We start from the raw sequence: 11,010 nt of genomic DNA, 5'->3' as shown, positions 1-11,010 counted from the left end.
CTTTTGTCAGTTTGGCCAGTGGTTTATCAATTTTGTTGATCTTTTCAGAGAACCAGCTTTTGGTCTTGTTAACTCTTTCAATTGTTTTTCTATTCTCTCTTTCATTTAATTCTGCTCTAATTCTTATTATTTCCTTTCTTCTGGCACCTAAGGGCTTATTTTGCTGCTCCCTTTCTACTTGTTGCAGTTGTAGGGTTAATGTTTTGATTCTGGCCCTTTCTTCTTTTTGGATGTGTGCATTTATTGCTATAAGCTAACCTCTGAACACTGCTTTTGCTGTGTCCCAAAGGTTCTGGTAGGATGTATTTTCATTCTCATTTGATTCTATTAATTTGTTTTTTCCATCCTTAATTTCTTCTATAACCCTGTAGTTTTTGAGCCAGGTGTTGTTTAGTTTCCATGTGTTTGATTTTTTTCCTTGCTTTTTGTGTTGTTGATTTCTACTTTTATGGCTTTTTGGTCAGAAAAGATGCTTTGTAATATTTTGGTGCTTTGGATTTTGTTAAGACTTGCTTTATGGCCTAATATGTGGTCTATTCTGGAGAATGTTCCATGTGCGTTGGAAAAGAAAGTATACTTGGTTGCTGCTGGGTGGAGTGTTCAGTATATGTCTGAGATCAAGTTGGTTGATTGTAGCATTTAGCTCTTCTGTGTCTTTGTTGAGCTTCTTTCTGGATGTTCTGTCCTTCACCGAAAGTGAAGCTACTACTGTGGAGCTGTCTATCTCTCTTTTCACTGCTGTTAGAGTTTGTTTTAAAGTGTGTTTTGTCAGAGATTAATATTGCCACTCCTGCTCTTTTTGGAGTGTTGTTTGCTTGATATATTTTTTTCCATCTTTTGAATTTTAGCTTGTGTCTTTAAAACTTCACAGGTTTTATGCATTAAACTGTTGATACAATCTCTGCTTACTATATAACCCTGTTGAGTTCTAAATTGAAAAGAAGTGATTTCTCCAAATGACTTTTATATAAACAGTTTTTATATAGTTGTTCTTTACCGTCATCTATTTTTTTCCCCAAAGGTGAACGAAGAATTCGTGTCCATACTTTGTGTTTGCCAGTAGTTTCAACTCTGAATGAAGTCTTTCTTGGAGCTGATATTCAAGCAATTTCAGGGTTACTGGCCAATATGGGTAAGAGTTATTATCACGCGTTGTATTTTGCAAGTAATACAATTAGACAAAGCTACGTAGTTTCATTTTTCTTTAAATAATTAGCTTTAAGGATTTAAATGTTTTTGATTCCACGAGTGCCTGTTAAATAATTACTTGAATGAAAGGCTCTTCTGTAGATGATAGTATTCCATGATAAGAAAGAATATTTTTTCCTTGTGTGTGTTTGTGCCTGTGATGTGTTTTAAGTAAATGACCTTATCATCTGTTTAAACATCTTTGTTGATGTATAATTTCTATACCATAATATTTCATTCATTTTAAGTGTACAATTCTATTGTTCTTAGTATATTTACAGAGTTGTGCAGCCGTCAGCACAGTGTCATTTTAGAGCATTTCTATCACTCCAAAAAGAAACCTCATGCCTGTTAGTAGTCACTGCTTACTTCCCCAACTTCCCCCACTGGCCTATGCAACCTCTGAGCTATTTTCTGTCTCTATAGATTTATCTCTTCTGGACTTAAATAACCTTTTCTCACTTAGTGCTTAATACTAGTACTTAATAGCTTTTTTATAAGCTCTATAACTTGGATTACAAGAGATAGCAATGTACTGTAAAAATCATTAGACTTGGAGTCATGGAATTTGGGATTGAAAACCAGTTTACTACCACACATAGGTTTGCAGCTTTGGCCAAATTATGTGGACTAGCAGAGAATTTACTAATATCTCTACCTCTTTGTTTCCATCTCAAATATAGTTGCTTTCTTGATTTTTTTGTTTCCCTTTTCAAATACATACAGCTTAACACCAGTTTGGTTCTTGCATCCTTTCTCTTTCAAGGAAGACTGCCAGTGGGTTTATTAGCTTGCATTCAAATAGGAAAAGAAAACATTTTATATATGCAGAAAGGCATACAAACAGAGTGGCAGGATAGATGATGGAAATCTGTGTAAATAGTTCCCTGTGAGCTCTTTCAATAAGTATAAAATAAAAATTCTGTGTGATAAGAAAGCATTGTGTTTAATTGCAGCATTTTTTCTATCTCAGTGATATATAAAATAAAGTGGTAGATTATAATCAGTAGCATCTTAGAGTCAGTGAAATACAGTTTTCCCATTTTACAGATAAGGAAACTGAAGCTCAGAAAGCTTGATACTTGCCAAATTGTCATACAGCTAGGAAGTAGCAGAGTAACATTTCAATGCTGTTTGGTTTGATTCTCCAAAGCATGTGCTTTTAATTGCTATGTTTTGGCTCCTTGTGTATGTAATCAGCTGGAGAAAGACTTTGAATAATTTTTGTAAATAACCTTTTCTATCCTTAACAGTGACGTTGCTAAGCCTTTACCTTGTTTCTCTTTGCCTCTACCTCCACCTCGATTAGCTGTTGACAGGTCTGTTACTGCCAGTCTGAGTGATGCTCGTGATGCCCTAGTGAATGCCGTCATAGACTCTCTTTCAGCTTACCGTTCTTCAGTCCTAAGTAATCAGCAGCCTGGACTCATGGTTCCTTTTTCTTTGCGACTTTTCCCACTCTTTGTGTTGGCTCTCCTTAAACAGGTAAGGCAAAAGAAAAAAAAAAACAGAAAGTAACATAGAGAAAATGTTAAATGCCAAATATTTTATCCTTTGAACCCGTAAACATTGTGAAAATTTATGCCAGTTACATTTTCTGAGGACAGGGACCTTAGCTCTTATTTGAACTTTGAACAGATTTATGACCAAAGAAGTTTACAGATAGCTGTTTTAAAACACATGGCTTGTTCATAAGAGATGCTTATTACATAAGTGTTCAGTAATGTTATTGAAGATTCAAATGATGAGCAATTTTCCAGTTTTCCAAAATAAGAATAGTATATTTTGAAGCAGGAGTTCACACATGAGACTCTTTATGGCTGTGTCCAGCTCCCTGCATTATCTTGGTCACATTAAATTTCTTAATTTTCCCTAGATATGCTTTCTGATACCTATGTACCTATTTCTACGGCCTAGAATGCATTTCCCTATCTTTCTCTTTAAGCTCAAATGTTACTTCTCTGGCAGTTGCCTTTTCTTCTGTGGTCCTGCAGCTCTTTGTGCATAGCTTTGCTATAGGGTTTTTCATTTGATACTTACTATTTATGTCTATCCCTCCCTCTCCAACCCCACCCCCCTAAAAAGAAAACTCTGGACTGGTGGAGAAGGCTTATTTTTCCAATATCCAAAATCAGCCCAACCTGTCTGTATGTGGTCTCTTCCAGGTGAGAAGGGCAACCTGCTACTCCTTAATCTGAATGGCTTTTGAATCTACAACCCTAGTTTCTTTTGCTCAAATTAAGTATTTTTACTTCTGAATATAATGTAAGCTCATAAAAATTAAATAAATATTTGAATTTTAACATATACAAATCTGAGCTGTTCCCTCTCCCTCAAGTTTTTCTTCAAATGCTGTCTTTTCACTGAGGCTTTCCTCTTCTGTTCTCCCTGTTTAATATGCAACTCTTTCTCTCCACCTCATCCTACCCCTACCCGGACATTCTTTATCGCTCTTCCCTCCTTTTTTCCTTAGCACTTACCACTGACATATTTTACCTATTTATTTTCTACCTCTGCTTTACTTGGTCAGGGATTTTAATCTTTTTCATTCACCACTGTGTCCCAGCACCTGGAACAGTTACCCTCAAGTTGATTCTGACTCATGGTGGCCCCATGTGTGTCAGAGTAGAGCTGTGCTCCATAAGGTTTTCAGTGGCTGATGTTTTGTAAGTAGATCACCAGGCCTTTCTTCCACGGCATCTCTGGGTAGACTTGAACCTCCAACCTTTCAGTTAGCAGCTGAGTGTGTTAACCATTTGCACCACCGGGGATTCCTCCTAATATATAGTGGTATTCATTTTTTAATCAATAAGTGGATCTTTTTTTCATTCATTTCCCATGGCACTCTTTTTCTTAATGACTATCCATGTACCATTTCAAAAGTCTTAAGAGCCTTTTATAATCTTTCTTTATCTATAGTTAGTATATTTGTTTTAATGCATAATTTCACTGCTGTTCTCTCTACCTCTTTTTGCTTTTTCCATCAATTTAAATGCTTAAAATTTTAACTCAAAACTTTGTGATTCTCCAAGAAGCTGATGTATCAGTTATATCTTACAATTACTTATTTACTCTGTTCTGCTAATAAACAGCTGTCTTCATTTTTATTTATTTATTGTCCTATTGATCTGTAAGTTTTGTTGCATTCCTTAATTTCTCTAATTGTGGGAGAAACAAAGACAACCACCTTTAGCCATCACCCAATATTTATTTATTTGGGCCTTTATTTTGTCATCTGCAGTATAACTTGATCCTTCTCTTGGGGTTGCTTAGATTGTTAACATGACTATCACTATATGGTAGATGGTAGATAGGGTGTTTAGATCTATTTTACTTAATAGGAAATAGACACCAAAGAGATCAGATGCCTTTGCCATGGTCAGGTAATTAATTTCTCAAGACTTTTTCGTGTGAAATAGCCACAGTTTAATAGATGTGATATATTTCAAAGAATAACAGTAAATTTGCTAATATTATCTGAAGATATTCTTCTGATAAAGTATCTGTAAAGTTCTTTACGTATTTTTTAAATATATTTTCTCTCTTGGGTTGGGGGATTTACTTTTTGTTACAGAAATCATTCCAAACTGGGACAAATGCTCGTCTAGATGAACGCATTTTTGCTATGTGTCAAGTGAAAAATCAGCCCCTGGTTTACCTTATGCTATCAACTCATCCCAGTTTGTATAGAGTTGACAATCTCTCAGATGAGGTAAGATTGCTTTTTTTAGTGGCTTGTACTTGAAGGTTTATAAGCCTAATTATATTGAACTGAGTGCAGAAATGAGAAAGGGTTTGTTATTTAAAACTTTATATTTTATTCCTTTGGTAGATCTGAGTAAAGAAATTTTGGTTTAGTGACACACTTGAAAATAGTGCCTTTCATTTAAATTTCCTAAGACAGATCTCTAGAGCATATCTAAGTAAATGAGGAGATTGACAAATTGGCCAGGGCAACCAATTATTTATTTATTTAAACAAATTATTCTCAAAGTAATATCCTGGGATTGAAATTACGTCTGAATATCCCAGGTCAATTTTCAGTGTAACAGTGTCCTTGAATTAAAAAAAAAAAAACTGTTTAGATTATAACATTATTTGCCCTCGATAGGAAATTTACCTGAGTTAAAGCCATAGCATGAAAATGTTAACTCATACATTTTTCTTTCTAAAATTATGAGCAAGCTAGGAACATAAGTTGGAAATAATATTTTGGTTAAAAACATTTCAAGGAAATTTAGGAAATCATGCATATATAAGGGAGAATTTGCCAAGGAAATTTAAGGTAACTTCATAGCAAACCCAAAACTATTGATAACATTATTGTGTTTGTAGTACAAAAATAATAACTGTACATTAATCCTGTGTTTTGCAAGTCCAGATAACTGGGTGTACCCTTTTCTCACATTAAAAAGTAGAAAATTAACATAAAAATATAAATTTTAAATATTGTATGTTTATAATATAGAAAACACCAGGAAGAAAAAAAAAATCATTTATACCTTCATCCAAGCATTATTAACATATCAGTGGTATATCTATCAAGACTCTTGTCAATGCTTGAGGCCTTAATGTACAGCATAAATAGGATATAAACCATAACTAACAGTACACAAACACCAGAAGATAAGCTAGATAACTGGGATTTTCTAAAAATTAAACACTTCCCAAAACACTTCACCAAAAGAGTAAAAAGAGAACCTACCGACTGGGAAAAAATTTTTGGCTATGACATATCCAACAAAGGTCTAATCTCTAAAATCTGTAGAAAAATCCAACACCTCTACAACAGAATGACAAATAATCCAATTAAAAAATGGGCAAAGGATGTAAACAGACACTTCACCAACGAAGACATTCAGGCGGCTGACAGTCACATGAGGAAATACTCGTGATCACTAGCCATTAGAGAAATGCAGTTCAAAACTACAATACAGTACCATCTCACCCCAACATTACTAGAATGAATCAAAAAAACAGAAAATAACAAATGTTGGAGAGGCTGCAGGGAGATTGGAACTCATATGCACTGATGGTGGGAATGCAAAATGGTACTTTTCCATTTTGGAAAACGATATGGCGCTTCCTTAAAAAGCTAGAAGTAGAAATACCATACGGTCCAGCTATCTCAGAAATACCATACGGTCCAGCTGTCTCACTTCTAGGAATATATCCCAGAGAAATGAGAGCCATCACACGAATAGACATACGCACGCCCATGTTCATTGCAGCATTATTCACAACAGCAAAAAAATGGAAACAACCTAGGTGCCCATCAACAGATGAATGGATAAACTATGGTACGTACGCACAATGGAATACTATGCAGTGATAAAGAATGATGAATCTGCAAAACACCCCACGAGATGGATGACTCTGGTGGGCGTTATGCTGAGTGTAGTCAATTATAAAAACTGAGGAAAAGATTTACACACAGAAACAGTCTCTGATGGTTATGAGGGAGGGGAGGGGTAGAGAGGGAAAGGCACTAACTAGAATTGTAGATAACTGGTAACTTTGGTGGGTAAGACAGTACACAATACAGGGGAAGTCAGCACAACTTGACTAAGGCAAAGTCATAGAAGATTCACAGACACATCTAGATTCCCTGAGGGACTGAGTTATACTGGGCTGCGGGATGGGGATCATGGTCTTGGGGGACATATAGCTCAATTGGCATAACATGGTTTATAAAGAAGATGTTTTACATCTGATTGTGATGGGTAGTGTCTGGGGTCTTAAAAGTTTGCAAGCGGCCATCTGTGATACATCTACTAGTCCTATTCTGGCTGGAGCAAGGGAGAATGAAGAAAACCAAGGACACAAGGGAAAGATTAGTCCAAAGGAGTAGTGGACCACAACTACCACTGCTTCCACCAGAGTGAGCCCAGAACAACTAGATGGTGCCTGTCTACCACCATTGACCACTCTGACAGGAATCACAATAGAGGGTCCCAGACAGAGCAATAGAAGAATGTAATACAAAATTCAGATTCAGAAAAAAAAAAAAGACCAGACTTGCTGATCTGACAGAGACTGGAGAAACCCCAAGACTATGGCCCCCGGACACCCTTTTAACTCAGTACTGAAGTCACTCCTAAGGTTCACCCTTCAGCCGAAGATTAGACAAGTCTATAGGGTAAACAGTAACACATGTGAGGAACATGCTTCGTAGTTCAATCATGTGTATGAGGCTAAATGGGCATACCAGCCCAGGAGCAAAGATGAGAAGGCAGGAAGGGACAGGAAAACTGGACGAATGGAAACAGGGAACCCGGGATGGAGAAGGGGAGAGTGTTCACACGTCATGGGGTTGGCCGCCAGTGTCACAAAACAATTGTGTATTAACTGTTTAATGAGAAACTAATTTGCTCTGTCTACTTTCACCAAAAGCACAATTGAAAAAAAAAAACACGCTCTTTTGGTTGTAAGTAAGCTTAGGCAGAAAGGGGACTGGAATGGTACTCAAAAACAAACCACAGGAAAGGCAAGAGTAGAACTAGACCCTGGATCTACTAAAACGTTGGATTCAGAACTCTTCATGTGAGCTTCATTCTTTCACATAGCCTTCTGAAATAAGACTAGTCTAGAGACTAGAAAACAACCACTGATAGCTTTTCTTCCTCACAGCCTAAGAAAGACAGGGCTCTCTGTTTTTAGTTCACATTAGAAAGCCTCAAGGGAACATTTCTGATAGGCTGTATTTGGGTTATAGTCTCTATTCTGTCCCCCACCTTCCCCAAGACCAGAGGTCTTAAGGTACTGTGATTAATAGCCTCTATAAAACTAAAGCCTCACCACTAAAGTGGGAAGAACAGGTCTCTCAAATAATGGGGAGTGCGGGAACAAAGGATGCTGGAAGGACAGAACAATAAATGTCCTCTACAGGTAAACTTTCTTCCTGTCTTTATTTTCCATGCCTAGTTTTTGTCTGCTTTACTTAATTGTGGTCATATTATGTGAATCCTGCTGTTTTTGTAGTTTTGAACATTCAATGAATTAATATATGAAAAACTCTTAGAATAATGCCTGGCTAAAATAAACACCACATAAGTAGTAGGTAGCTATTATCACCACCACCACCACTGTCACGATCATCGTCATCATTGTCATCATATTAAGTGTATTTCCATGTGCATAAACATTTTTTTAAAAGATATATTTTACTGACTTTATGAAGTCATTAAACCATCCTACTATTATTGGACTACACAGTGTTTCCACTTTTAACCATCCATATTCACATAATATTAATATCCCTAGGGTATACGCTAGGTCTGTATTTCACTTCCTCCCTTGGGTAAGGTTTAATTAAGCACCTAGTTTAAGTATCTAAGTTTATTTTTGATTCAAAATGAATAGTTATGAAATTTTTTAAGACTTTGTAAATATTTTCAGATAACAGTGCTAAAGCCATTATAAATGAGCATTTTCCATTTCTGGCTTTAATAAATAAATGTCAAATTGGAAAGAACTATTAAAATTTCATTTACATTAGATGTTTTTCCTTGCCTCAGGATGTGCATATGACTTCAAACCAAGCAAGGTCTGATCTGAGCCAATTTATAGATTTTTGCTTGCATTTGAAAGAAATATATTATCTCATATTTTCTCTCTCTCCTCTAAAGTTTTTATTTTGGAATAATTTTAGATTCTAATAAAAGTTGCAAATATTATACAGAAAAAGTTCTCATATATCCCTCACCTAGTTTTCTCCTATTGTTAAAAATCTTGTATAACCATGGTACATTTGTAAAAACCAAGAAACCAACATTGATACACTATTATTAACTAAATTCCAGGCTTGATTTGGGTTTCACTAATATTATTTATCTGTTCCAGGATACTAGATTGCATTAGTTTTTTTTTTTATAGTTGTTGCTGTTGAGAATATACACAGCAGAACATACATCAATTCAATAATATCTACGTGTACAATTCAGGGACATTGATTACATTCTTTGAGTTGTGCCACCATTCTCACCCTCCTTTTCTGAGTTGTTCCTCCCCTGTTAACATAAACTTACTGCCCTCTAAGTTTCCACGGTTTTCAGTTTGATGCCACATAGATCTTAAAAGAGCAGTGATCAAGGTGGCTATTTTTTACTAGTTAAGCTAAACTATTGTTTGGTTTTAAGAAGACTTCAGGGAATATTTTTGGTTTAAGGTTTAACTATTATCTCAGGGCAGTGGTTTCAGGGGTTCATCCAGCCTCCACGGCTCTAGAAAGTCTGGATTCCATGGGAATTTAAAATTCTCTTCTGAATTTTCCCCCTTTTGATCAGGATTATTCTAGGGAATTCTTATCAAAATGTTCGGTAATGATAGCCAGGCACCATCCATTTCTTCAGGTCTCATGGCAAAGGAGGCAGTTGTTCATGGAGGCAGTTAGCCACACATTCCATATCATCCTTCTATTCCTGACTCTCCTTCCTCTGTTGCTCAGGCAAATAGAGACCAGCTGTTGTGCGCTGAATGGCTGCTTGCAAGTTTTTAAGACCCCAGGCACTATGCAATGAACTAGGAGATAGAATGGATGCATTAAGCACATTATTAGGCCAATTAACTGGGATGGCTCATGAAACCATGACCCTAAATCTCCTAACCAGGGGGCCAAATCCCATGAGGTGTTTGGTTGTACATAAGCAACCTCAGCAGCTACTCTTTTTTTTTTTCTTTTTGTTGTAAATATATCACACAACTTTTGGCAATTCAACTTATTACAGGTGTACAAAACTTTTGACAGCAATAAATCAATGTGATTTTTTTATCACTGTAAACCAAAACTAAGCATATTGCATTAGTTTTTTTAAAACAGTAGTTAAGATTAAAGGTTAATTTGGCTTTATTGAGATTCACAGTGGCTTTGTTCAGATAAATGATAAATATTTATTCATCTTCTTTATATTGAAATGTGAATACTTGGCCCAAACTCTTGGAGGGAGCATTCATTAATACATTTTTCTGTTTGTTTGTTTAACTGTGACTCCATATTACCTGCATCTAAAAGCTTTAATCTTTTACTTAATTCCTTAGGGAGCACTCAATATCAATGATAGAACCATACCTCAGCCCCCTATTCTTCAGCTTTCAGTGGAGAAGCTGAGCAGGGATGGAGCTTTCCTCATGGATGCAGGCTTTGTAAGTAGTTTAACTGAACCTGACTCTTCTCTCTGCCTATTACTGTACCTTTTTAGCATTTGGCTTCATTTCCCTTAATATTTTTCTTCCTGAACAGATGATGTACTCTTTAACCTATATATTTTGTATTTTGTACTAGCCTGCATTCTCCCTCCATAGCCTCCTTTCATGCCAAGCATATAATATCTCATCACTAAACTTACTCATCTTTTGATATTTTAAAACACGTACAGTGGTAAAAGTGAGTGAACAGACTTCAATGTTACAGTATCTCAAAAGATTTCTTTTTCGTGTCCGCCAGGTAATGATGCTTTGGGTTGGAAAAAATTGCGGACAGAATTTTCTCAGCCAAGTTCTAGGAGTTCAAAACTATGCATCAATTCCACAGACTATGGTAAGGTTATTTCACTATAGTGATTATAAAGTAGATTCAAAGGGTATTTCAAAGGTGACAAAGACATGAATATCCTATTATGAAATCAGAACATAGTCCCAAGAGTTTTTTAAAAAGGAAAATGTCTTTACAGATCGTACTTCTCTTCCAACTGAGAATACCCATATTTTAGTAGCATTCTTTAGATTACTTTGTGTCATTGACTTAGATGTTCTTATGTATAGAATATTAATAGTTACTATTTTAGAGAGGAGTGAATTTAGTTAATGACAAAAAAAAGTGTGCTG

General features: G+C 35.9%; 1 protein-coding gene across 1 annotated transcript in view; it reads left to right on the top strand.

Moving 5' to 3' along the window:
• Positions 1–11,010, top strand: part of SEC24A (SEC24 homolog A, COPII coat complex component) — an 82,333-nt gene that overhangs the window by 65,968 nt on the left and 5,355 nt on the right. Inside the window, exons 17-21 of the mRNA XM_004384711.2 lie at positions 1,022–1,132; positions 2,498–2,673; positions 4,763–4,900; positions 10,225–10,329; positions 10,631–10,723. Of these exons, the coding sequence (XP_004384768.1) occupies positions 1,022–1,132; positions 2,498–2,673; positions 4,763–4,900; positions 10,225–10,329; positions 10,631–10,723 (623 nt within the window). The remainder of the gene's footprint in view (positions 1–1,021; positions 1,133–2,497; positions 2,674–4,762; positions 4,901–10,224; positions 10,330–10,630; positions 10,724–11,010) is intronic.

This window comes from Trichechus manatus, unplaced genomic scaffold (assembly GCF_000243295.1).
Source record: "Trichechus manatus latirostris isolate Lorelei unplaced genomic scaffold, TriManLat1.0 scaffold00127, whole genome shotgun sequence".
Lineage (NCBI taxonomy): Eukaryota > Metazoa > Chordata > Mammalia > Sirenia > Trichechidae > Trichechus > Trichechus manatus.
This window is presented reverse-complemented; position numbering and strand designations above follow the sequence as displayed.